Source organism: Oscarella lobularis, chromosome 1, assembly GCF_947507565.1.
Source record: "Oscarella lobularis chromosome 1, ooOscLobu1.1, whole genome shotgun sequence".
Taxonomy (NCBI): Eukaryota; Metazoa; Porifera; class Homoscleromorpha; order Homosclerophorida; family Oscarellidae; genus Oscarella; species Oscarella lobularis.
In genome coordinates, this window is record NC_089175.1 from 1,684,187 (window position 1) to 1,708,168 (window position 23,982).

General features: G+C 44.4%; 6 protein-coding genes and 3 long non-coding RNA genes across 14 annotated transcripts; 3 read left to right on the plus strand and 6 right to left on the minus strand.

Moving 5' to 3' along the window:
* Nucleotides 1-391: 391 nt before the first annotated feature.
* On the minus strand, nucleotides 392-3,443 carry LOC136192302 (uncharacterized). 5 transcript variants are annotated; one of them, XR_010671122.1, is made up of 7 exons: nucleotides 2,445-3,443; nucleotides 2,373-2,393; nucleotides 2,178-2,321; nucleotides 1,963-2,124; nucleotides 1,798-1,909; nucleotides 1,290-1,735; nucleotides 392-1,230 (listed from the first exon to the last, which is right to left on the minus strand). XR_010671122.1 is itself a non-coding variant. In XM_065980858.1 (7 exons), the coding sequence occupies exons 1-7, from the start codon at nucleotides 3,414-3,416 to the stop codon at nucleotides 1,548-1,550; spliced, it is 1,548 nt and encodes a 515-aa protein (XP_065836930.1). In that variant the 5' UTR covers nucleotides 3,417-3,443; the 3' UTR covers nucleotides 392-1,547. The 5 variants fall into 5 exon arrangements, 2 of the variants coding, with proteins under 2 accessions (XP_065836930.1, XP_065836911.1); XR_010671123.1 differs by having other exon boundaries at nucleotides 392-947; nucleotides 1,004-1,735; XR_010671121.1 differs by having other exon boundaries at nucleotides 392-739; nucleotides 804-1,735.
* A 32-nt stretch (nucleotides 3,444-3,475) lies between these two features.
* Nucleotides 3,476-4,742, plus strand: LOC136192450 (ATP-dependent DNA helicase Q5-like). The gene is made up of 5 exons (XM_065981068.1): nucleotides 3,476-3,599; nucleotides 3,652-3,917; nucleotides 4,003-4,298; nucleotides 4,357-4,441; nucleotides 4,492-4,742. The coding sequence occupies exons 1-5, from the start codon at nucleotides 3,500-3,502 to the stop codon at nucleotides 4,660-4,662; spliced, it is 918 nt and encodes a 305-aa protein (XP_065837140.1). The 5' UTR covers nucleotides 3,476-3,499; the 3' UTR covers nucleotides 4,663-4,742.
* A 2,445-nt stretch (nucleotides 4,743-7,187) lies between these two features.
* On the minus strand, nucleotides 7,188-9,951 carry LOC136192280 (uncharacterized). Its single transcript, XM_065980818.1, has 6 exons — nucleotides 8,890-9,951; nucleotides 8,812-8,835; nucleotides 8,609-8,755; nucleotides 8,387-8,551; nucleotides 8,180-8,309; nucleotides 7,188-8,119 (listed from the first exon to the last, which is right to left on the minus strand). Exons 1-6 carry the CDS (start codon nucleotides 9,913-9,915, stop codon nucleotides 7,848-7,850), a joined length of 1,764 nt encoding a protein of 587 aa, XP_065836890.1. The 5' UTR covers nucleotides 9,916-9,951; the 3' UTR covers nucleotides 7,188-7,847.
* A 2-nt stretch (nucleotides 9,952-9,953) lies between these two features.
* On the plus strand, nucleotides 9,954-13,306 carry LOC136192201 (ATP-dependent DNA helicase Q5-like). The gene is made up of 18 exons (XM_065980725.1): nucleotides 9,954-10,077; nucleotides 10,130-10,395; nucleotides 10,472-10,767; nucleotides 10,825-10,909; nucleotides 10,960-11,056; nucleotides 11,107-11,326; nucleotides 11,389-11,443; nucleotides 11,503-11,585; nucleotides 11,639-11,690; nucleotides 11,751-11,926; nucleotides 11,988-12,108; nucleotides 12,157-12,196; nucleotides 12,248-12,306; nucleotides 12,356-12,491; nucleotides 12,549-12,736; nucleotides 12,793-13,020; nucleotides 13,067-13,133; nucleotides 13,183-13,306. Exons 1-18 carry the CDS (start codon nucleotides 9,978-9,980, stop codon nucleotides 13,266-13,268), a joined length of 2,355 nt encoding a protein of 784 aa, XP_065836797.1. The 5' UTR covers nucleotides 9,954-9,977; the 3' UTR covers nucleotides 13,269-13,306.
* Nucleotides 10,346-12,695, minus strand: LOC136192555 (uncharacterized). The gene is made up of 9 exons (XR_010671174.1): nucleotides 12,517-12,695; nucleotides 12,336-12,468; nucleotides 12,235-12,271; nucleotides 11,964-12,176; nucleotides 11,861-11,905; nucleotides 11,454-11,810; nucleotides 11,307-11,384; nucleotides 11,081-11,241; nucleotides 10,346-10,730 (listed from the first exon to the last, which is right to left on the minus strand). It is a non-coding gene; the product is annotated as an uncharacterized lncRNA (long non-coding RNA).
* A 1,522-nt stretch (nucleotides 13,307-14,828) lies between the features above and the next one.
* On the plus strand, nucleotides 14,829-15,523 carry LOC136192558 (uncharacterized). The gene is made up of 2 exons (XR_010671179.1): nucleotides 14,829-14,880; nucleotides 15,169-15,523. It is a non-coding gene; the product is annotated as an uncharacterized lncRNA (long non-coding RNA).
* LOC136192270 (calnexin-like) lies at nucleotides 15,439-18,530 on the minus strand. Its single transcript, XM_065980807.1, has 21 exons — nucleotides 18,414-18,530; nucleotides 18,282-18,358; nucleotides 18,171-18,229; nucleotides 18,045-18,109; nucleotides 17,916-17,992; nucleotides 17,783-17,864; nucleotides 17,658-17,726; nucleotides 17,485-17,602; nucleotides 17,349-17,427; nucleotides 17,220-17,294; nucleotides 17,128-17,163; nucleotides 16,958-17,071; nucleotides 16,868-16,908; nucleotides 16,705-16,817; nucleotides 16,561-16,638; nucleotides 16,403-16,506; nucleotides 16,314-16,350; nucleotides 16,134-16,253; nucleotides 15,853-16,077; nucleotides 15,701-15,795; nucleotides 15,439-15,643 (listed from the first exon to the last, which is right to left on the minus strand). The coding sequence occupies exons 1-21, from the start codon at nucleotides 18,483-18,485 to the stop codon at nucleotides 15,595-15,597; spliced, it is 1,785 nt and encodes a 594-aa protein (XP_065836879.1). The 5' UTR covers nucleotides 18,486-18,530; the 3' UTR covers nucleotides 15,439-15,594.
* Nucleotides 18,531-18,559: 29 nt separating this feature from the next.
* On the minus strand, nucleotides 18,560-20,262 carry LOC136192410 (TNF receptor-associated factor 6-like). The gene is made up of 10 exons (XM_065981015.1): nucleotides 20,204-20,262; nucleotides 19,958-20,143; nucleotides 19,840-19,909; nucleotides 19,684-19,788; nucleotides 19,474-19,629; nucleotides 19,344-19,415; nucleotides 19,203-19,286; nucleotides 18,881-19,152; nucleotides 18,786-18,824; nucleotides 18,560-18,732 (listed from the first exon to the last, which is right to left on the minus strand). Exons 2-10 carry the CDS (start codon nucleotides 20,125-20,127, stop codon nucleotides 18,714-18,716), a joined length of 987 nt encoding a protein of 328 aa, XP_065837087.1. The 5' UTR covers nucleotides 20,128-20,143; nucleotides 20,204-20,262; the 3' UTR covers nucleotides 18,560-18,713.
* A 33-nt stretch (nucleotides 20,263-20,295) lies between these two features.
* On the minus strand, nucleotides 20,296-23,752 carry LOC136192548 (uncharacterized). Of its 2 annotated transcripts, XR_010671171.1 has the most exons (5): nucleotides 21,842-23,752; nucleotides 21,702-21,783; nucleotides 21,576-21,644; nucleotides 20,785-21,516; nucleotides 20,296-20,733 (listed from the first exon to the last, which is right to left on the minus strand). It is a non-coding gene; the product is annotated as an uncharacterized lncRNA (long non-coding RNA). The 2 variants fall into 2 exon arrangements; XR_010671168.1 differs by having other exon boundaries at nucleotides 20,785-21,644.
* Nucleotides 23,753-23,982: the final 230 nt, after the last annotated feature.

The window sequence follows — 23,982 nt, forward strand, 5'->3', positions numbered from 1 at the left end:
TCAGAAAGTACAATTAGATCATGTCTAGTCTAATGTCAAAGTTTGGTCAATTCGTCCTGTCAGTTAAAAGTAGGAGACCAGCACGGATACTAGTATCCGTGCTGCCAGTGAGACCATAGCCAGAATCAGCTGGCGGCCCTTCACGATGACTGACAAATGGCAAACGCGGGTCAGTTTCACCGGCATCCACGTGACTGGGGCACAGAAAGAAGCACCAAGGTTAATTTGCTTTTCACGGACGATTTGAGACTGTAAGTGCCTTCCATATCTACGTGCCACTTCAATGATGATCAAATATCTTCACCTTCGTAAAAGCTGCCTGATTTAGAAAATGTGTGCACAATAAAAGAGAAGAGAAACTAAGAACTTGAAGGCATGATACGTCAGACAGTTACTCAAAAGAGACAAGGTTGATAATAAAAATTATGCATACAAAGGAACACTAAAACAACACATCCCTGTGTCTCTGACTGCTTGAGGTGTCAAACCTCAGTACCATAAGCAGAATCGAAGCACCGGGATTCGCCGGCATACGCCCGGTACACCTCCTCCCCATTGCTCTCATCCACGTGCTTATCCGCTTCAGTCTCGTTCATTTTGCCATGAAGTACATCATAACATAGTGAAACAGCTGCCTTATACCGATTAAGTCCCTGCTTAACTGCCTCCACGTCGTCTTTCAGTTGTCTCCAAGTGCCGTCAGTCGTTTGGGCGCTGAGTACCAGGCAACGGTTACATGCTTCGTTGAAGTGATCAAAACCATCTGTCAAGATTTTCAAAGCAATCAACTCAGCGTCAATCACCTTTTTCAGCTTTTCCTCTATAGCTTTAAGACTGTTTCTCTCGGCCTTATCGCGATAGAGAGGATCTTGCTGAAGAGTGTTTACCAATGACTTCCAGGGATGTCCAACTTTGTTGTAGCTGTCCACTTCAGTGTAACTTGGCAACTTATGGCATATAGAATGATAAACGCTTTTTGGTCTGAACTCGGTTCCTTCGTTACCCTCAGTGCCATAAGCAGAATCAGAGCAATAGGATTCGCCCTCACCAGGCTCCTCACTAAATGCTGTGCGCTCATTCTGAGTCGTTTTGCCATGAAGTACACTTTGACATAGAAAAACTGCCGCCTTATACCGACGAAGTCCCTTCTTAACCTTCTCTACGTCGTCTCGGAATCGTGTATGCTCATCACCGGTTCTTTGGAGTCCCGGGCAACGGTCGCATGCTTTGCTAAAGCGATCGAAACTACTCGTAATAGTTTCCAAAGCAATGAACTCAGCGTCGATCACCACTTTCACGTCGCGCTGAATCTTTATGAGCATACCCTTCTCGGAGGCGGAGGCAGCTTCATTCGTCTTGAGATCGTCTATCTCCTTACTAAGAGATTCCCATAACGATTTCCAATACAATTCAATATTTTTTATCCTTTCTCTCAACGTTCGATCGTCGAATTCGAAGGAGCACCGAGGACAACAAACGGCTCTTGGCTCGGCCATTTTCACGCATGCGCATTCTAATCATGCAAGGTGTACTACTGTATGGTGTAATTAATTACCATTTAATTTACGCGCCCAACAAAAGACGTCACTTTGTTCAATTTTTTCCTTTTCGGTGGACGAACCAGTGGGAAATATTGATAAAATATCGTTTTCCAAATTATCAGGGATATGCGTACATAAAACGATAACACATTCCTTAGACACATGATCTTTCATTCTTTCCAAAATAATTTTAACTAAAATAAAGATAAAGAATGTTTGAAATAGGCAGGTATTGGCAACCTGAAATTAAACTTACGTTCTCTTTTTTTTTCTTTGAGGATGTCTTGACTCTGATCCAATTGCGTAATCAGCACCAAATCATAATTGTACGGATCTTCTTTTGGACACGATATTAATTCACTCATAAACTACGCATACACATACACCCCACACAGATAGGAAGGGCTGCGCTCAGCGTTACCTTTCCTATTTCTTCACTTCCAAGAGAAGACAGACGTGGCACGCGAAAAATCTCTACCCTTTCAGGAAACTTCTCTTTTACGACAACTTCCCGCTCTTTTCCAACTTCTGCCACGCCATCAAATGCAAACTGTTTCCGAAAGTTAAAGTTCACACCTCTAACCTAAAAGCCAAATATTGCCTACCCACATTATGACCTAATTGCTGTCTACGCACCGAAAGGCAATGTTGTGCCATTTCTATAGTGCAACTTCCCTCGCCACACCAAAGATGCAGACACTCAGAAATGGTACTTCGTCCAGTGGCTTTCTTGTATTGATCAAAACATTGATGAGCAATGACTGAAGGTATGTCAGAGATCTAAAGAGCAAGACTGTGATTGTATACCATCAACACGACGTCAAGTTGTACCAAAATTTTAGAGGTTTGATCCTAAATATTGATTTAGTTTACAGAATAGAAACAAATATTAGGAAATCTTACTGTTGGAATCGTTTGAAAAGAGCGATCTAGAATTTGGCAATACGACAAGTGTTTCAAATCTACCAGTTCCAGATCAATCAGTAATTCTTCAAAAGACCGACCCATTCCAAAGTCAAAGTCAAAAAGAAGTTTATGAAGGAGATGAAGGTCATCAGGCAAACGACTATATTCAGCATCCTTTTTATTTACTCTTCTTGTGCCATAGCTGTATTGGTACTGTGCTGTTTTGGCATAATCAACAGTCTTACTGTAAACGTTCCAAAAAGTGCCTCTAAAGGCAAAGAACATCGCTGCAGACAAATTGACAAAGTTTGCAATCCACAACGCGTAAAGTGTCGAAGCCGCCGGATAAACGCAGCTGACATTCACGCTCCACATTGGTTCAGTATCAATTTCCACGGCGCAAGTAAATGTAGCATGCACAACACTGTCGGACTCGTAGAGCAAAGCCAGTAAAACGATAAACCCCCCGGCAATCAGTCCTTGAACAATAAGCTTGATGACATACCAATTTTTCATGGCTTTGGACGATCTGAACTGGTCCCTAAGCAACCTCACAACATTGAGTGATTCACGACTGTAAGTACCAGATGACCTATTTCGATGACGATCAAGTGCCTTTGCCTCGATAAAAAACTGCCGGATTTTTGAGAAAAACCGGTGATGAAAGAAAAGAGAAGGCATGTAAAGAGCGATCGATTGCCCTAGAAGAATCAGCGGCATTGACGAAACCCTTCCCAAGTGGGCGTTAGAGCACCAGCTGTCGATGAAGGGCGCTTGCGTCCTTGAAACGTTATTAGGCGGATAGCAGGTAAGGTCTGGGAAAAACAACTCGCCCCCAATCGTCAAAACAGACAGAAACGCCGACATCACAGACGTATAGCTCAAGATGATGTCCCAAATAGGCTCCTTGTAAACATCGCTCTGCTTCGCCGTATCAGCCGACGACAAAGACAATCGATCAAGAACCATGACCTTGGAGGCCGACCTTGGAAGAAAACGGGCTCTTGTGCGCATACGGGCGTACCGGCGTCGCCTCAAGTTCAACCAAAAAAATGGACGATCATCGAATAGATCGTCTCCTGAACAGCGTCTTCAAACACACCAGGTTCAAATCGAAGCTGCAGGAGAGTGCCGTCAAAGCAGCACTAGAAAGTAGACTAAAAACGGCACGATCCAAGCGCTCGACACATCCCAATGTGCGTAGGAACGAGCGACGTCTTCGTATCGATGCCGACAGGAGCGGGAAAGTCGCTCTGTTACCAACTACCCGCCGCATTCCACGCCGGCGTCTCGTTCGTCGTGTCACCGCTCCTCGCACTAATCGACGATCAAGTGCACAAACTCAAAGAGCTCGGAATCGCAACGGAAACGCTCAACTCGCGCCTGACCGCCAAAGATCGTCTCCGAATCGTAAAGGACCTCGAATCAGCCGAACCTAAGACAAAACTATGTTACATAACCCCAGAACAGGTAAAAAGATGGGGGAGTGTACATCTCATTAGGAATGCTAGCATATACTGATAATCATAATGTATTCTGATGTATTTTTCTTCAGGCGGCGACGTCTTCGTTTCAGAGTCTCGCCGGCTCGCTTCACAAGCGCAAGCGTCTCGCCTATTTCATCGTCGATGAGAGCCACTGCATATCGGAGTGGGGTCACAACTTTCGTCCGGATTATCTCCGTCTCGGCGACGTGCGCGCTCGTCTCATGGAGGACGTGCCGTGCATCGCGCTGACGGCGACGGCGACGCCGCGCGTTCAGGAGGACATTTTGTCGAATCTTCGATTTCATAAAGAGAGCAGAGTATTTAAGTCTGGAACGTATAGAAGTAATTTATTCTACGAAGTTATGTAAGGGAGAGAGAGTCATAGAGGGGAGAGAGCATATTGGTACACGAAGCCATTTTAGATGTAAAGATTTTGTGACTAATGCACTCGACGATCTCGCTTCGTTTTGCAAAGAGAAACTATATACCGAAGGCTCAGCTACACAGGTCTTGAATTGTGAGGAGAATCAGTGTCATATTCTAATTATCTTTTCTAGGGATCCGGTCTCGTCTATTGTCGCACTAGGGAGGATTACGAGGTCGTCGCTAAGCGTCTGCTTGGTCGAGGGGTCCACGCCAAACCTTATCATGCAGGCACGTCGAAAATCCAAATCTACTGTACAAGCAAATTGATTCCGTTTCCATGGCAACGTCCACTGAACTATTAAAAATACAAATCAAATTCTTAGTTGCAATGTATTAATAATATTTGACATTTTCTTACCTAACTTCTGAAGTACAATATCTACTTCTTTCAACAATATTTGTGATTTGCTGCCTACTATTCACGAGACTCCTCGTCAGTTGATCCGTGAAACAAAGTTGTTTAGAATTTTACTAAAACTCAGGCTATTTACGGCTATACTAAAATATCAGATGACTGTAAGCAGCAAAGGTTACATAAAAGAAAAAGGTTAACAATGAAATGATTCGTTCGTTCTCATTATTGTCTCTGTCTGCCCAGCACTGTACTACACTGTACTAACTATCACCATAAGCAGAATCCGGGTGACGGGAATCGTTTCCGGCAAAATCAGACCGCACGTTCTCACCACTGTTCGCATCTATTCCATCAAGTACGTCCTTGCACATATCAACTGCTTTCTTATATCGGTCAAGTCCACGCGTAACCATCTCCACGTCTGCTCGAAATTGTCTATACTGAGTATCCCCGGCTGGTTTGAGTTTCGGGCATTTGTCGCATGCTGTGTTGAAGCGCCTAACACCGCCTCCAATTTCGTTCAAGGCCTTCAACTCGGCGTCGATCACCTTTTTCAACTCTTTCTCTACCCTTTTGAGCCTGTTCGACTCGGCATTGGCTTCAGTGGCTTTCGCCGCGGCGTCTTTTTTCTGCTGGTCAAACCTTTCCGCTAGGTTCTTCCAAGACGACTCCAACGTTTCGCAGGGGCGGCTTCTGCCTACATCGTCGCAGAGGCTGTCGACATCATCTTCACCCCAATAACTGTTGCACGCGGAACAGAGAATCTTTGGAGACTTGAACGACATGTTTTCTTTCACGCATGCCATGTGGGACGTACAAAATAGATCGACGACAAAATAGATCAGTTGATATCTATGAGAGGAATGTAGGCGTAGTCACATCACGTTCCATGTCTCACTTTCGCACCTATACCAAAGTGCGACATTTGCATGAGACAAAGGAGATCTATTTTGTCGTTGATCTATTTTGTCGTCATGTACATGACGACAAAATAGATCAACGACAAAATAGATTTCACATTATAATGTAACAGGGTGATCGCCCAGAAGCCAATGTCAGCCAATGTCATTTATAATTAATTAATTAATTAGGAGGATTCTGCGCGCTTTACTTACGCGAGTTTCGCACTTTCCCTATGGCATCCACAAGGATACGCGCTGTTGCTGCCCTCTTCATTGTTCTAGCCTTTACCACCACAGCCATACAATCAATTTCCGACTCAGAAGATTCTTCCAACGACGACGAACAGGACTCTCAACGTGTCGCTGCAAGCCGACGCAAAGCACCTCAGAAACGTGGATTTGGGACGTTAGCAGACGATGTCTACGAGGAGTTATTAGCACACTTAATACGAGGAACAGCTCCCGTGCTGTCGCGAGACAATCCGTCTTTCGTTCGCGACAAAAAAGTATACAATCACCTTCGTAAATCAGCAGAAAGACGGAGGTCACTTTTTTGCAATGTTTCGAATGACTGAGAACGACTGGGTTGAATACGACGGCATGAGAGAGGGCGCAACTTGCATTCCATCTAAAGGGTTTGGGCAACTGGCCTTTGTCGGATGGGCAATTTATGTGGATCTTGAATACCTGGGAAAAAACATGAAAAGGTTGAAGAGGGAAATAGACCAGCTGGCTGACAAAATACCTGGAACGTATTGGAATGAAACTCCGAAAAGGTATCACAAGAGAACCTAACTCAAATTGTCTGTGCGTCTGCAGGAATATCTATTTTGTGTCGGTGCTGTGTTTTATTGTTACTCTGTCTGTCTGTCTGTCTGTCTGTCTGTCTGTCTGTCTGTCTGTCTGTCTGTCTGTGACAGTGTCTGTCTGTCTGTCTGTCTGTGACAGTGTCTGTCTGTCTGTCTGTCTGTGACAGTGTCTGTCTGTCCGTGCGTAATTTGGTATTTATCTATATTGAGAGTTTTGGATGGGTTAAATTATAATGTGATGCTTAACTTACTTTATGACTTACTTACGCACTTCATTACTCATTAGATAATTAGAACTGTAGACGTTGGTGCATTACATCTTTCCTGATCTATTTTGTCGTTGATCTATTTTGTCGATGATCTATTTTGTCGTCATGTACATGACGACAAAATAGATCAACGACAAAATAGATCTCCTTTGTCTCATGCAAATGTCGCACTTTGGTATAGGTGCGAAAGTGAGACATGGAACGTGATGTGACTACGCCTACATTCCTCTCATAGATATCAACTGATCTATTTTGTCGTCCATCTATTTTGTACGTCCCACACATGCGCATTCTTTTTATGACATTCTTTGTGCTTAACACGCGCTACACAGGTAGACACGCCTGATTCAGGGAGATTCAGGGCCTGATTCAGTCAGCCGGATTCCTCCTTTTCAGTTATTTTGACTCATTAAACAGGATGTGCGTGAAGTGATAATTTTGAATAAACTCACGACATTGCTGATTGTTTAGCCTGATGCTATACACCATGAATGACACAGCACAGAGCACTCATTCCTATACTAAAAATTAGACAATTGTGATAGGTGAAATCAAAAAAGAGACAGGCTAATAATGTTGAAACACCTCATCTAAAAACAATTATTTGTTCTAAGACGGTTCATTCTCAAGTAGTTTTTGACATTGCAAAACTGCTCCCTGATACTGAGTAAGTCCAGCCCGAACCTTTTGCACGTCGTCTTGGTAGTCTCTAAATTTACATTTCGTACCCACCGAAGACAGCTCGCGACTGTAGCATGCAGCGTTGAAGCGAGAAAAACCACTACTACATTTCTCCAAGAAACACGCTTCACCGTTGATCACCACTTTCACGTCGTGCAGAATGCGTTCAAGCTTTTCCTTTTCGGAAGTGCAAGCGGCGTGATCCGCTTCAAGGCTTTTTATCTCCTGCTGAAGAAGTCTCACAAAAGACTTCCAACGTGATTCGATGTCACTGTAGATGCTGTCTGCATGCGTTTGATGGAATTGAAGGAAGCAATTGGGACATTCAAGAGACTTTGGATCAGACATGGTTCACGCGTGCGCAGTCTTCCGCAAAAAGCTATTAATCAGAGATTAAATAGGAGATTAATACTGTATCAATGATTAAATCAGGAATATATCCCTGATTAATTCAATCACTACTAAAAATTTTTAGGTGATGTTTCCATGCTTATAGGCCTTAAGAAAGACATTACCATTTTGTAACTGAATTTCGGCACATTTGGCTTTGTCTGACTGAGTGGTGGGCGAGTTGCCCGACTGAGTGGTGGGCGAGTTGCCTGACTGAATGAGCAAGTCGCAAGCATGAAATTGAGATGGAATAACATTTCCCAACGTCTCTGAGCCTTTCTTCTGAAGACAGCACAAAACAATAATACACTCTTTAGGTAGTTGACGTTCAATTCTTTCCAAAAGAATCTTGGCTAAGTAACAAAGAGAATGTGTCATTATGAAAAATAAGTCGAGAATTGACTCCAACGTACTTTCTTCTTCTTTTTCTCGGGAAATGTCTAGACTCTGATCCAATAGTGTAATCAAAACCAAATCATACTTGCACTTCACTGTATGACCTTCTGGTGGTATAGGAGGCGAATGCAATATTTCTTTCATAAACTACGAATTGACAGTTAAAATCTTACAGATTGATCATTCTCGCCCTGCACAAATAGAGAGGGCAGCGCTCAACATACCTTTCCCGCTTCTTCTCTTTGAAGGGTAGACAAACGCGGTACGCGAAGAATTTCTACTCTTTCAGGTAACGTTTCTCTTATGACAACTTCCTTCTTCTCATTTCCAACTTCTGCCAAGTCATCAAACGCAAACTGTTTCCAGAAGTTAAAGTCAACACCTCTAACCTAAAAAGCCAAATATAGAACACCTACAGGTATATGACCCAATTGCTGTCTATGCACCGAGAGACAAAATTTTGCCAACTCCATGGTGAAACTTCCCTCGCCACAACAAATATGCAGACACTGAGAAATTTTACCGCTTCTTTGAGTCCCATTCTTGTATTGAATATAACACTGAGAAGCAATAGTTGAAGGCAGGTCAGACATCTAACAGACAAGACGGTGATCTAATATATTGGACTTCACGCAGCGCTGAGTTGTACCTTTGACAGTTTAGTTATTAGGCTCTAAATAGTGGTATGTTAGAGTCAAACTAGACAGAGAACAGCTAGCAATCTTACTTCTAGACAGTGCGGAGGCTTTTCGAACTCTCTGTCTCGACGAGAACGATCTAGAATTGCTGAATGAGACAAGCGTTTCAAATGTAGTAGTTCCAGATCAATTAGTAATTCTTCAAAGGACTTGCCAATCCCAAAGTCATAATCAAAAAGAAGTAGACGAAGTAGATGAAGGTCGCAAGACACAGAGAGAAAATCACAATACCTCCTTTTCTTTTGAACACGTTCATACTCCCATACCCTTGTTGTGCCATAGTAGTAGTAGTACTTCGCTCTTTCGACATAATCACCAGTCATATGCATTCTGTTAAACAAAAGAATGCCTATCACGGCGGACAAGAATGCTACAAACAAATTGACAAAGTTTGCAATCCACAGTGAGAACAGCGTCAAAGCTGCCGGATAAACGCAGCCGACTTCCACGCTCCACATTGGTTCAGTATCAATTTGCACAGTGCAAGTAAATCGATCGTGCACAACAACGCTGTGGGACGTGTAGAACAAAGCGAAAAAAATGCCAAACCACACGGCCAACAGTCCTTGAGCAAAAAGCTTAAGAAAATAATAATTTTTCATAACTTTGGACGATTTGAATTGGTCCCTAAGCAACCTGACAACGTTGAGAGATTCGCGACTGTAAGTGCCATATGTGCTATTTCGATGACGATCAATTGTCTTTACCTCCGTAAAAAACTGCCTGATTTTTGAGAAAAATGCGTGATGAAAGAGAAGAGAAGGCAGATAAAGGGCGAACGATTGCCCTAGGAGGATCAGCGGCATAGACGAAACCCTTCCCAAGTGCGTGTCGGAGCACCAGCTATCGAAGAAAGGTGCCTGTGTTATTGAAACGTTAGCAGGTGGATAGCAGGAAAGATCTGGAGAAAAGAACTCGCCCCCAATCGTCAAAACAGACAGAAACAACGACATGACAGACGTATAACTCAAGATGATGTCCCAAATAGGCTCCTTGTAAACTTCGCTCTGCTTTGCCGTGTCAGCCGCCGACAAAGACAATCGCTCAATAACCATGACCTCTTGGAAGAAAACGGGCTCTTGTGCGCATACGGGCGTCGCCTCAAGTTCAACCAAAAATGGACGATCATGGAATAGATCGTCTCTTGAACAGCGTCTTCAAACACGCCAGGTTCAAATCGAAGCTGCAGGAGAGTGCCGTCAAAGCAGCACTAGAAAGTAGACTAAAAACGGCACGATCCAAGCGCTCGACACATCCCAATGTGCGTAGGAACGAGCGACGTCTTCGTATCGATGCCGACAGGAGCGGGAAAGTCGCTCTGTTACCAACTACCCGCCGCATTCCACGCCGGCGTCTCGTTCGTCGTGTCACCGCTCCTCGCACTAATCGACGATCAAGTGCACAAACTCAAAGAGCTCGGAATCGCAACGGAAACGCTCAACTCGCGCCTGACCGCCAAAGATCGTCTCCGAATCGTAAAGGACCTCGAATCAGCCGAACCTAAGACAAAACTATGTTACATAACCCCAGAACAGGTAAAAAGATGGGGGAGTGTACATCTCATTAGGAATGCTAGATAATCATAATCTATTCTGATGTATTTTTCTTCAGGCGGCGACGTCTTCGTTTCAGAGTCTCGCCGGCTCGCTTCACAAGCGCAAGCGTCTCGCCTATTTCATCGTCGATGAGAGCCACTGCATATCGGAGTGGGGTCACAACTTTCGTCCGGATTATCTCCGTCTCGGCGACGTGCGCGCTCGTCTCATGGAGGACGTGCCGTGCATCGCGCTGACGGCGACGGCGACGCCGCGCGTTCAGGAGGACATTTTGTCGAATCTTCGATTTCGTAAAGAGAGCAGAGTATTTAAGTCTGGAACGTATAGAAGTAATTTATTCTACGAAGTTATGTAAGGGAGAGAGAGTCATAGAGGGAGAGAGCATATTGGTACACGAAGCCATTTTAGATGTAAAGATTTTGTGACTAATGCACTCGACGATCTCGCTTCATTTTGCAAAGAGAAACTATATACCGAAGGCTCAGCTACACAGGTCTTGAATTGTGGGGAGAATCGGTGTCATATTCTAATTATCTTTTCTAGGGATCCGGTCTCGTCTATTGTCGCACTAGGGAGGATTGCGAGGTCGTCGCTAAGCGTCTGCTTGGTCGAGGGGTCCACGCCAAACCTTATCATGCAGGCACGTCGAAAATCCAAATCTTACTTGAGATAATCTTATTGATTTATTAGGACTTCGGCCTGCTGATCGTACCGACGTCCAGTCCAAGTGGCTCGCCGGTCGCGTGCCCATTATTGTCGCCACGGTCAGTTTTGGCATGGGCATCGATAAGGGCGACGTTCGCTTTGTCGTTCATTGGACCATGGCTAAATCGATGGAGAATTACTATCAGGAGTCGGGTCGCGCGGGGAGAGACGGAAAGCAATCTTACTGTAGATTGTATTACGCAAGGCAACGTTCTTTTTCCCTCCATGAGACATATTGCATCTCCTAATCATTGTTTTCTTCTCTAGAGAGGAACGGAATGTGATTGGGTTCTTAATGCAGCAGGAGGCAGAGAAACAGATGGTGGGCTTACTTCAGTTGTTGCGGTGCTTTTTTTGTTGAATTTTCTCTCTTTTTTACAGCTGAAAGGAAAGATGAAAGATCACGTCAAAGCTTCGCAGGCCAGTTTTGAAAAATTGGTGAAATATTGCGAGTGTGACTCGAGGTCTGTCTTTTCAACGACACGTTGCTTGCTCGGCTTTGATTTTTCTTCCTCAGATGTAGACACGAAATGATTGCCACCTATTTTGGAGAAACGGAAAAACCAAAAGTAGTACTGCAGTCAATTTACCTTTCTCAATCTCGAGTCGACTACTTTGTCTCAATTTAGTGCGACAAAGGATGCGACTATTGTCTCGATCCCGAGGGTGTCAAGACGATGTGCCATCAACTAGAATCGCAGAGTTACAGCTACATGGGACGGAGAGACAGAGGACGAACCTTTGGAGGAAGAGGAGGAAACGATGACGATAGCAACGTCTTTCTCTACGGAGGCGGCAGAGCGGGGTAATAAAGAAATAAAATATTTCAGATAGATCCTTACAGTCTACGTATCTCTCTGTGTTAGAGCTGCCAAAGAGGGCGGCGGGCAGTGGTCGGATGCCGAAGGCGTCGACGATTCCGACGAGGAGAATAAAGCCGAATTGAGGGAATTGATAAGCGAACAATTTCAACTTCGAAGAAAGAAGGTCATCACGTCTTTATGCGTCCTTGGGATAGCATGATTGACTTTTTAGGGCAAGCGCAAATCTCTACACTACGTGAACGAGTCACCCGGTAAGAGAACCACTAAAATTTTTCACGCAGCGTAATACCTCAGTTGTGAAGGACCTGACTGCCGACTCAAAAATCCTACAAGCGAACATATAATGGGACTGTCGTACAAAGTATTACTAAACTTATATATTATTTTCACCGATCACGGTATTGTCGTAGGTGCGCGAGCATTGTCTTGGATTGATAGAGAAGGCACTTGGCGCAGGCCAAACCAGCGCCGACGGTATTGATATCGAATACGACATATTCCAGATGAGTCGCTTTTCGAATACCTACAGAGCAGCGGTAGTTAGAAAGGAACGTCTGTACTATAGACTTACAGTACTGTAGAGATGACGTGTATGCGTTGAACAGGTGGCCGAAATCAAAGCATCAGGGAGCGCTGGAGGAGCGGGAGAAGTAGCCACGTCGTCGTTTCAGAGCACGACGTCGACGTCGGAGGCGGATGTCAAGCAAACGCCGTTTATAATGGCTTCGCAGCTTGTTGCAGCGAAATCTTCGGAGAGTCCGAGCTTAGACGAGTCTCTGCAGCCTAAAAAGGTGATAAGAAGTCAGTGCAATTGACTTATGGTTTTTTAGGAGATTTTGATTTATAGGCAGCGATGAAACGACCCGCCCCCGCAATTACCTACTTCTTTCAGAAGTCTGCTCCCAATTCGAAAAAGTCTTGTCCTGAGAAGAAAGACGAGGCTGTTGCTTCAGCTGGCGAAGGCAAAACGTCGTTGCCTGCTGATAAGAAAGGTTCGAAGACGCAACAGAAGACTGCAAAGATTGTCGTTGACTATTTGACGCCGTACTATGCCAGCAAGAGAATAACGAACAAGGTAGTGTACATAAGATATTCTAGTGGTCTTCTACGATTATTTTTAGGATTTGTTCAAGTCATTGGCTCGAAGAATCAGTCACGCTGCTTTAGACAGACCTCGCTTTGATGAAAGTTAGTAGACAATATCATTATTGTTTGATTAGATATCGTCTTCGTATAGGTCAGTGCAAGACAGCAATAGACAACTTTTTTGTGAAGCATAAAACGATTGATAAACCAGAACAGCTTCAGCTGTTTCGTTTCTAATGTCTAATTAAGGTCTTGCTAATAAAGAATGATTGAAGTAAAGATTTAAGAACCGGGCTGAGGTAAGCGCTCGCCTTCCCTGTCTTGGTTGTATTTATAGATAGAACAAAGCTAGTTCCTAGATAAAAACAGGGTGTTTTGACGCAATCTCACTTGGGCATTTGCCAGAAGGGCAAGGCCAAGGCCAAAACCAGCCGCAAGTAAGATGATAAGTCCCGTCAACTTTAGCCTGAAAGCTACGTCTTCGAAGGCGTCAAAGTTTTCCTCGCCTCCCGCACGCTTCTTCGACTTATAATAATATTGCTTCTTCTTCTTCGTGTGACGTCTTCTACCTGCGTTCGAATAACGTTAGGTGCGTTTGATTCTTTCTGACTCGAACCGTATCCTTGGTTTCCTTGGTTTGGATAATGCTTGGAAGACTTAGAGATATGTGTTCCCTCGTCGTTTCCACGGACCCACCACCACCACGGTGGATTTTGAGCTAGATAATAGGCCACGCCCAGCGCTGCACCGCCCACTGCCAACAACTGCCAACTCATAAGCCGTGCCTTTCTTTCGACGAGTAAAAAAGAAAAACAAATGAGGAAAATCTAAAATTAGCACAGGGTACCCGGATTTTCGGTTAGGTGTCAACAAGCTACGTAAGCATCGGAAATCTCGGAAACTATCTCCAGATACAGGTACGTCCAGCTTTCCTAGCTCGGACAACATAACTGTCCATGACTCGCGCTCATCCCAGAAAACGAAAGTGACGAGATGCCTCAAGTGAAAGACGCAATGAAACTTGCCCTATTGAGCGGAGGAATCGTCCTCGGCGGAAGAATTACAAGAATACTATTCATGAAACACGTCACGCTGACGGTCACAGCGAAAGTCACATTGACGGTGGCTGGGACCGCAACTGCTGCTGCAGCCACGAAGTCCGCAATTGCTACTGAAGCCATGAAGTCAGCAACTGATAGTTCGAAACTACACGAACAATCAAAACCACCAACTCGCGAGTTGCCTCCTCTTGTGTCCGCAGTTGCTACTGCAAAATCAATAGACTAGCCTCAGACTGATTGCTTGTCTGTTAATTAGGGAGCTATAGAACTGCCTCATGCACAGCACTGTCTTTTTTTAGCTGATAGGTGTTTTGACCCTATCTATCAGGATTTCATAGACCTAAAACATTACATGGTAGTAGCATCAGCGAGACGACTTAGTCACAATAGCAATGAAAACAATAGCCATGACAAAACCAACAGCAAGACGTAGCGTTGGCCAATTAGGTATTTTCAGAAGTTCCGAAATTACGTTTCTTCTCGTTCTGATGCTTTTGACGCAAGGGTTCTCTTTTTTCTGCTTGACATCTTCAGAAGTTTCTACGGGCTATGACTTGGAGGTTCATTCCGGTTTTGGCTTGGTCTGAATAGCACCTGGACCAATAGGCCACGCCCAAAATGACAAAAGGCAATAGCAGTAGCCAGCCAAAGCATGGTTGTTTCTAGAACCTGTCTAATTGAACAACAAGGCGGAGTGGGGAAATCTAAAATTAGCACAGGAGAAATTCCCGGTTCTTTCCCGGATTTCCAGTTGACACAACTCTGAACAAGCGAATCTTCGGGCAAAGGTAGGTAGGTAGGTAGGTATTTTAGCACCATCCTAATCCAGAGTAAACTGTCCTTGATCGCCTAAGAACGCTCATGCTTTCATCGTAAACGATGACGTCATTGAAAGCTAACATTGCAGGCCTAACGATGCATTTTTACCATTTGCACACTTTCGGACGATGGCTAACGGCGAATGAAGAAGAGAACTCTTACTGACCTTCTACCCCAATTACACCTTACATAAATAAAATAACTTTATTAATTAAGTCACATGCACCAAGAATAATGAATTTACTCACTTCTTTCAGCTCTAAAGTGAAACGATGCCTCCGAATCAAGACACGATGATGCAGCGAAACAACAACTACAACAACTGGTGGATTGCAGGTGCCATAATCGCCGGAGGAGTCGTCCTCGCAGGAGGAGCAGTTCTTGGTGGCTTGTACCTGAAATACAAAACGGTGGTAGTCTCAGTGACGACGTTGGGAGCAGCTATAACCGTAACCCTGAGTATGTGAACTGTCGCTGCAAAGAACACGTGAACTTGTTTCCGTCTGTGTCCGTGTAATAAAAAAACGCGTGTGACGACTTTGCCCTTTTTTTCATTTTCTGTAGCACTCAATGAGAGAAAGACATCAACCATTAGAAAGAGAGAGAAAACGAGACATGGACACGACGCAAGTAAACCTACAGTGCATTTTAACCTCGCCCTACCGTCATCACCAACCAGCAGCCTAATATTCTTTCCGCGGCTTCCGCTTTCGAGGCGACGTCCTACGGGAACTGAAGTAAGGCAAAGTAAAAAAGAAAAATCAAATCGGCGCGTCGAGAGAGCCAGACCTAACGGGAGGCGCTTCCTCCGCTTCTTTCTCTTCTGTCGCCTCCGCGTCTTCAGCATTGGCTACGTCTTTTTCATCCGCGGGGTCGTCCTCACCCTACTCGATCCACCCAAGCGTCGAATCGATTTCGGTGTCTATTTTTCTTTTCGTTACCCCTTCGTCGTTCTCGTCTTCCTTTTCCTCCTTTTCTTCGTCCGCTTTTTCGTCTCCTCCGTCCACTTCTTCTTCCTCTTCCTCCTCCTCGTTTTCTTCTTTGACGTCTTCCATTTTCTTCTCCGATTTGCTTGCTTGCGTCTCTTCTTCCTTGGGATGAGGATCATCCGGCGTCGGTTCGTCGGTTTTCTTCTTAGCTGCCGCCGTCGCAGCAGCGCTGTCGTCCTAAAGAAAATATTCCTATGTTAGAGAGAAACGTAGGACGGCGTTTACATACTGACCTTCACTCGACAGCAACAGGCCGCAATCAAGACAATTGGAAGGACGAGAACAAAGGCATAAACGAGCCAAAGCCACGGCATTTCTTCCGTCATTCCAATCAGAGAATCGATCATCCCGCTCTACGTGGACAGAGACAACGTAGTCCTTAAAATTATTGGCAAATAAGGGGAGGGACACACGGTAAGACTGCCTTCCCGCGCCGATTTCTTTCCCCAACTTAAAAAAAAACCAAGTCAATAAACGTATCAATACGTAGGTTGAGTGTTACCCTTGACGAGCAACGTCTGCAGCGACGTCCGGACTGTCCGTAACGAGAAAATTGTCAAAGAGGATGTCATCGGACATCGACCAAAGTTCCAGACCAATAGCACCCTATCAAAAGAAAAGGGATCTCTCAAATAACGTCACAGATGATACGCTACGTACTATAGACGTTATTCGAGAAAACGGATCGGTGTCCTCATAGAAATCCGGATTGGGAATTTTCTTCGGTTTCCATATTCCCTAAGAAAAAAAGCAGCAAAATAACGTTTTCACAATCTCTCAAGATTCCTCCCCAATCTCATGTACCTGATAATTAGGATTGTCGATCATGGGAGCCTTCCACTTTCCCTTATAGACGGGATTCTTGATGAGGGGAGCCTTCCACGGACCACAGCCAGTGTCCTGACACTTGGGATTCGCTAATGAAGAAAAAATTATAAACTAATTTATCAAAAAACTTGATACTTACGTATTTGTGGCGCCTCCCACGTCCCATCCTCCTCATCGTCCCTAGACAAAAGTTGGTCAAATGAACGAGATGTGATTTTCTTATTTTTACCAGTCGTCCGGTTTAGCTGCATCCGGATCATCGATGTAGTCTGGTTCGTCATCATTCCAGTCGTCCGGTCTCACTGCATCTGGATCGGGAATCTTCATAGGAGCATCTTCATCCCTGTTATAGAATAATGTTATTGTATGGCGTTGTTTGGAAAATAATGAGTATTTGACCAGTCGTCTGGTTTTGTTGCTTCAGGATCAGGAATTCTATGTGAAGATGATGCATGACGTTCTACGTATCTTTTTATTGATTTTTTTTTTACTTTTCTCTTTCGTCCCAGTCTTCTGGTTTCTTGTCATCGGGATCGTCAATTTCTTTGGGTGGATTCACTGGAGGTCTAAAAACATTGAAGTGTTAGTTTCATTGACACCTCTGGGGAAAAATCACCTACTCGAAATCTGACAACAAACTGCCACTGTTGACTTCACGCTGATCAACAAGAATCTGATACATATTATCAGGATTAATAACTAAAATCAAAAACAACCATTATTTTCTTCAAGGTCGACTCTTAGTACAATACATACTCAACGTGTAAACGTGGCTCTTGTGATCATTAATGTAATCGGCCGCTGCAGTGTGCTTTGCGTGCTTCTCCTCGAATTTGCCAGTGTTGGGATTCTTGTGCCGAAAAATAAAGTGAATCTAGAAAAAAATCAGGTAGACATGCCATCTCCACGTCAGTGATTATCAGTCTGACCTTATCAGTATTTCCACACTTATCCGGGCCAAACATGACGGTATATGGAGTATTATCCCTGAAGTCTTTCTAAATTAAAAAAGGTATTAGGTATTAGTCAATGGAAATTTTTCCATATCATTTACTAAATCAAATTGAGTGTCCTGAGTAAGAAGCTTCATGTAGGCTCCACCACATTCCTGACCCTCCTGAAACTTCACCTCATATCTAAAAAATCAGTAAATCTAAAAGGCCTTTTCTCGCTTCCAATCGACTAACTGGGCAACGAATGGCGATGAAGTAAAGTCAAATGGTGTTTCAAGTGCCGCTGCAATGCCGTGATGCTTAGCTTTTGACTAGAAACAACAAGAATTCGACTTTGAACCTGTGACCACGCCTCCATCGTACTTTCAACACGAGGCCGAGATCTCCTTCCAATCCGCTCTCTTTCGCCTCTTCTACCACCCATTCGCCTATGAATGTTCGAGGTTCAGCGTTTGGGGTGCGCGCGACCGCGAGATTTGGTCTTTTTACCGTCGTATTTCGCTATCGCTTCGTCCGCGCCGTCTTTTTTCGCCTCCGAAAGGACCCACCTTGCGATGAAGGTATGAAGTGAAAGTTCGGAGCGTTCTCGAAGAGTTCTACCTTGATTCGAAGCTCTCTTTGCTCGCGAACGGCTCGAAAAACGACGTCGCGCCCGATGGGACTGGTATCGGGTTTTCCTGCGCGTTAGACGTGCGTTTACCGTGGCGTTTTGGATGAGAAACAAATGCGTACTTTGTCGGCTGCTACGGCCTCGAGAAGAACGAGACCGACGAACAGGATGAATTTCTGACCTTTCACCGCCATGATTTGTGAACCGAAGTTACTGAACACGTGGCAATCGACTGTTGGGTGTCGTCACGCATAGCGCGCGCAAAGACACATGTACAACGAAACACTCAACGAAACCGAGACTGTAACCGAATGTGCTGTACCAAGGCTACTGTACTGTACATGCACAGTTACATGCGCCGTTACATGCACAGTATTTGCAGGGATTTGCAAGGCGTGACAGAAGTCATTTCTATTGATAGCTTATTCCATTTGAGAAGCCCTGCAGACGGTAGACATTTAGACGATATTGGGCGTTTTTCACTAACAACTTACTTCCTTTTTCTTTGTATGGTAACATCAGACGGACGTAGTCTAAACAAAAGCTATGGAATTATTTAGGAATTTCTTTCAATCTAACGACAACATACGCAGCTAAGAGTTCGGCCAATGATTTCTCACGGCCCTTTACCTCCCTGGAAGACTTTGTGACATCTGATTCCAGTTTCTTCCCTTGCTTAGAAAAGTTTTCCTTGAGCGATTTCAAGGCGGATTTCATTTCAGAGTTTTCCTTCTGTAGTTTTCTAATTTTGCAGTCAGTCTCTTTCTGTTCAGTTTGCAGGGAAACGAGATTTTCAAAAAGAAGCTGCTGATGAATGAATGCTGCACCGGACATATGAGCATTCATATCTTTTCTCTTCACCTGCAGCAAATTGAATGTGATGAACATGTGGTGATATGGGCACACCAAACCTTTTCATGGCATCCCATTACGGTATACTGGCACGAGAGCATAGAATTAGGGCAATTTCCTTTCTTGCTTGTGTGATCAAACATCTTATTAGAGTACAGTGTAATGCATTCTAAGTAGATAAAAATCTAAAAGTACTGTACCTTTCTTCGGGGCAATTCTTCATTGCACAGTTCACATGGAATGGGCACATACTCGCAGTCTTTCACATGATCCTCAAGAATTAGAAAATGAATAAATAAATTCAACTGACAGAAAGTTTTGTTTGTGTACTTCCATGTCTTTGTATTCATTCAATGATCCGCAGAAGGAACAAGAAATTTGCCTTCTTATGCAAACGGTTGACTCATGGAGTGTCATGTTTCCTCTCGCAACAACTTTGTTACACTTGCAAGGAACTTTCTCATATGGACACTCCTCTATGTGAGGCTAAAAGCCAGACCCACTTTGCTGGTAACTTCGTACATGAAATCTTACCATTACCTCATAATCTCGAAGCTGGCCACTCCACGTGCATCCGTCATCAGCGTTAGAACAAATAACTTTTAGAGAAAGAACCTTTCGCCTCACATTGGCATCAGGAAATATCTTATTAATTAATTACAAGGTGAGTACGTCAAAACGTTTCAAAAGCAAAACCTTGTCAGGTGAGATCTTCTCCTTGTCTAGGGCACACAAAAGCTTTTCTCCCTTTTGTTTTCGAACAGTCCTAAGGCAAGACACAGGGTCATAGGTCTCTTTTAGAGACAATTCTCACATCGCAGCTTGCTCCAAACATCCCCTGCAGTACAAATGACCGCATTCCGTTTGGACGGGATCTCGTAGGACACAAAGGCAAATAGGACACTCTAGTTCCTTGTCCAACGTCCCCACAAACGGAGCCGAATATCCGCCTTCAGTCGGACTCTTCATGCACTCTTCCGCCATCTTTTGGGAATAAAAACTACGCATGCGTGACGAAAGTCACTTAGCCATCAAGATCAAATAACTCTTTCTACTGTACCGTGCACAAGATCAAGTTGTGGAGGCGGTTAACGTTCAACCTGATAGGCCTAGCTGCCAGTGAAAAAGTAGACTTTAGAACTGATACACGAGACAATTTGAAATTACTCAATGACATACTGCAGGCCAGTCATTACTTTCACGGTCTATCAAGTCTACCGGACAGGCCCTGTGGATGTGGTTTGGGAGGCTGCAAACATTCTACACGATGTCCATCTGGTAATTGAAGGGATGGCATTGATTTTTCTTCTTCTCGGATGCACTGACTCTGATTGCTTCCAAGACTTAGTGGTGAATGAGGACTTTCTTGGAAAATGCGACAAGCTTTCTTTCTGTATCAGTGTGAAATTCTGGAATGACCCTTGTCCTGCTAAGTTCACTCTGCAAACGCAATTTAGCCTTCTGCAACGAGCAGATTTGCTTGTTGGCTTTCTGAAGCTCTCTGCGCATTTCAAGAGCGTTCTCAAACAAAAGCTTTTGATGGTAAACAACTGCGTTTGAAATGTGCGTGTCCATATCTTTCGGCAGTACCTGCATAAAATTTTATAATCCTTTATAAATCTTTTAATTAATTGAACTAACTTTTTCACCACACCCTATTGCAACGTATTGACAGGAGAACGTGGCAATCGGGAGTTGGAGGGAGTGGGAGAGTTGTCACGCAAACAGCTAGTTTTAAAAAATTGAAAATTATTTGCATGTCATAAAGCAGCACGTGATATTGTCTAATTGTCTACTGTTTGAGTTTGCTACTAAAGAAAGATACGTCATATATCATACGTCAACACAACACAGGCCCCTTCCAAAGATGAAAGAGCAGTGGAGAAAGACGCAGAGGAATAAATTCATCGCTTCTCTCAGTTCAATTTTTATCAAATACTAATTTGTCTACTGCACTCTCCGGGGTGAAACTGAAGCCATGGCCCAGCCAATAGCGAGAGATATTACTAGTACTAGAAATGACACTCCTACCACCTTCAACTCGGAAGCTGAGTCTGAGTCTTTACAAGCCTCCTCGTCTTCGGAAGCCACGTCTTCATAAGCGCTAAGCCTTGCCGGACTTTGCTCATAGTCATTTTGCCGCCTTCTTCCGTTTCTTCTTCTTCTTCTCCTGCTGCTGCTGCTGCTTTTTGTCTCGGTACCTGAGTACCGAGACATAGTTTTTGGTATGTAAAAATTTTGTTCGTTGCGTACCGGAAAAGTGGTCGGTGGTACGCTGTCGCGATTGCGTCCGTCAGGTGTCCGATACATTGTAGTTGTGCACCTGGGTATTTGTTAGGGTCCTTGTCTTTTAGTTTCGGAGAAATTTGGGTCCTTTCGTGAAACAGAATGTGACGTCACAGAGTTTGGAATGCTCGTTTGCATCTAATTACCAGGCTTCTTGATGTGGAGGGTGGATACGTTTCCGCCTTCCCAGAGAAGTTTGGAATGCTCGTTTGCATCTAATTACCGGGCTCCTGGTCATGTTTTAGGTACACCCGTTGTAACAATGCGTTTACCTTTCGGTTTTTTCAAGGACGTGCCGATGTGCGTTTGCGGCGTTCGGTTTGTTGTTCCGGAGCTTGGGCAAAGTGATGAAAACTGACATAAGAAATATGTAAGGGATATGTGCCCGTGTCTGTGGGGCTTGGTTAGGTACTGATCGCTCTTCATTATTTAATTCTATGCGCGAGGAACCTGGGAGATGGCGTTGTGTCCGTCGCTGCAGCAGTTGAAGCGACGCTAAGGAGCTCAGCATTGTGACTCGCTGAAATGAGCGATGTGAATGAGATGCGTCTAGACGTGGTAGGGAGGCGTGACGGTATCAATTTTCCATTTCTCGTGGGAACGTGGTGAGTCGCCTAAATGCTCACCATGGTACCAGTCAAAATAAGCGAAGCGCCCTCTCTACCGTAGTCAAAATACCACGCGCCTCATTTGCCGCTCATTCAGAGTCAGCTAGTCACGCTTGCTGTACTGCTCATCATAGCTTCTGCTGCTGCAGAAATGAACGCGCCGGCATCGCCGCCCATGATAGAATTTTTGAGCAACCTGAAGTACCTAACCAAGCCCTCGACAGACACAAATATCTCTGCCATATACATTCTTTCAGTTGCCGCCACTTCGCCTATGCCCTAGGAAGAAACCCAATGCCGCAAACGATAAGCGCATATATCGGCACAGAAAAGAACTGAAAGGTATAGTTCCAAACTTCTGTGACATTTTCGAAAAAAGCGAGCCCTGCCCTAACAATCACCGAGGACACAACAACGCCATGCACGGCTTCCGGCTCCTAGCTGTCGCTCGCAACTGTTAGCCCGAGCGCAAAAGCTAGCGAAAGAGCTAGGGCAGTGCTAGCGACAGGTTGACAAACGGAGTTTAGTGGGGTCCCAGGACCCTGAAGGGATCGAGCAGCGGCGTAACCAGGTTTCAGAGGTCGGGGGGGCACAATTTTTTCGCGCCGAAGGCGCGAAAAATTTTTTGAATGTGGGCGTGGTCAATCTTAATTTTTCGTTACTGAATAATGTTTTTCTATGTCTGGCGCTTATACAGAAGTTTCGCTAAAAATTTAAACGTCTACATAAATTTCAATTTTCTACTAAAATCGACTTCTATAAACGTTTTCACAGCTTTATCTATGTCTAAGTTTTTGGCCAGATCGCTTTCAATAGCTAGTACAGCCATATCATTGAGGCGATCCTGTGTCATTGACGCCCTGAGGTACGTTTTCAGCCTCTTAAGGCAGGAGAAGGCTCTTTCGCATGACGCGGTCGAAACTCCCATCGTCAAAACAATTTCCCAGAGCCGCACCAACTCAGAAAACGCCTCTTTTAACGGTATCAGATGTTTTAACGCCTCACCCAATGAGTTAAAATCTTTTCCTATTAGGTAGTTCTTAGCTAGCTGAATCATGAGTTCGGTTCAACGAGCATGAGAAGTAGCAAGCAGTTCGCATTCTGCCAGAGTCGAACAGTAAACGCTATCGTTATGCAAATCGACGAAATAGTGCGCATCTTCGGTGAATACTCCGTCAAATTTTACCTAGCTTTGGCAAAATTTCGGGGGGGCACGTGCCCCCCCAGGCCCCCCCCTGGTTACGCGCCTGGATCGAGTCGATCAAGGGGAACGCTTAGCTTAGGTGTGAAAGTTGGAGGGCAGGCGGCGACCACTGCTGGACCCGAATTTTTCCAGCATTTCGGTTTTTATCACCGGCGACGTCGATTTGTTTGTTTCGGCAGCAGTTCAGGCTAAACGCTAAGGAGAAGAGTAGTGTACCTGAGCTGTGAATGAGGTGCGGTAGGGAGGCGGTAGGGAGGCGTGGATAGACGGGTACGGTGAGGGGAGTGTTCTCAGTCTCACAGAAATGAGGCGGCGCGTGCCGTCTGCTTCTCGTAGACATTGTCCTCGCAGACGGCGATTACGATTACACCAGATCGGACGACCACTACCGCCGCCTCAACACTCACCACAGTACCAGTCTAAATCGTCAAGGCAAAAATCTTCATGACGATTTCGATTTTTATTTATGACGATTTTTGCCTTAACAATTTTTAAAAATCGTTATGATTAAAAATCGTAATGACGATTTTTGCCTGGACGATTTTGAAAAATCGTCATGACGATTTTTACCTTGACAATTTTTAAAAACAGTCATGACGATTTTACCTTGACGATTTTTAAAAATCGTCATGATTAAAAATCGTCTTGACAATTTTTGCCTTGACGATTTTTCCAAAATCGCCATGACGATTTTTACCTTGACGATTTTTGCCTTGACGATTTTTAAAAATTGTCATGACG

Bases quoted from the DNA above. Each gene is read 5' to 3' on its own strand.
- LOC136192201 (XM_065980725.1), top strand. From the start codon at position 9,978: ATGGACGATCATGGAATAGATCGTCTCTTGAACAGCGTCTTCAAACAC. The intron at 10,768-10,824 runs GTAAGGGAGAGA...AAGCCATTTTAG, and splicing joins AATTTATTCTACGAAGTTAT to ATGTAAAGATTTTGTGACTA. The intron at 11,057-11,106 runs GCACGTCGAAAA...TTGATTTATTAG, and splicing joins CGCCAAACCTTATCATGCAG to GACTTCGGCCTGCTGATCGT.
- LOC136192280 (XM_065980818.1), bottom strand. From the start codon at position 9,915: ATGGTTATTGAGCGATTGTCTTTGTCGGCGGCTGACACGGCAAAGCAG. The intron at 8,836-8,889 runs GTAAGATTGCTA...ACCACTATTTAG, and splicing joins AGCCTCCGCACTGTCTAGAA to AGCCTAATAACTAAACTGTC. The intron at 8,120-8,179 runs GTACGTTGGAGT...TTTGTTACTTAG, and splicing joins CCGAGAAAAAGAAGAAGAAA to CCAAGATTCTTTTGGAAAGA.
- LOC136192450 (XM_065981068.1), top strand. From the start codon at position 3,500: ATGGACGATCATCGAATAGATCGTCTCCTGAACAGCGTCTTCAAACAC. The intron at 3,600-3,651 runs GTAGACTAAAAA...CAATGTGCGTAG, and splicing joins CGTCAAAGCAGCACTAGAAA to GAACGAGCGACGTCTTCGTA. The intron at 3,918-4,002 runs GTAAAAAGATGG...ATTTTTCTTCAG, and splicing joins GTTACATAACCCCAGAACAG to GCGGCGACGTCTTCGTTTCA.
- LOC136192410 (XM_065981015.1), bottom strand. From the start codon at position 20,127: ATGGCGGAAGAGTGCATGAAGAGTCCGACTGAAGGCGGATATTCGGCT. The intron at 19,910-19,957 runs GTGAGAATTGTC...GTCTTGCCTTAG, and splicing joins TGTTTGGAGCAAGCTGCGAT to GACTGTTCGAAAACAAAAGG. The intron at 19,630-19,683 runs GTAATGGTAAGA...TCTGGCTTTTAG, and splicing joins GCCAGCTTCGAGATTATGAG to CCTCACATAGAGGAGTGTCC.
- LOC136192270 (XM_065980807.1), bottom strand. From the start codon at position 18,485: ATGGCGGTGAAAGGTCAGAAATTCATCCTGTTCGTCGGTCTCGTTCTT. The intron at 17,603-17,657 runs GTCAGACTGATA...ATTTTTTTCTAG, and splicing joins AGTGTGGAAATACTGATAAG to ATTCACTTTATTTTTCGGCA. The intron at 17,428-17,484 runs GTATGTATTGTA...TTTTGATTTTAG, and splicing joins GAGCCACGTTTACACGTTGA to TTATTAATCCTGATAATATG.
- LOC136192302 (XM_065980839.1), bottom strand. From the start codon at position 3,416: ATGGTTCTTGATCGATTGTCTTTGTCGTCGGCTGATACGGCGAAGCAG. The intron at 1,910-1,962 runs GTAACGCTGAGC...GTGTATGCGTAG, and splicing joins GAAGTGAAGAAATAGGAAAG to TTTATGAGTGAATTAATATC. The intron at 1,736-1,797 runs GTAAGTTTAATT...TCTTTATTTTAG, and splicing joins CAAAGAAAAAAAAAGAGAAC to TTAAAATTATTTTGGAAAGA.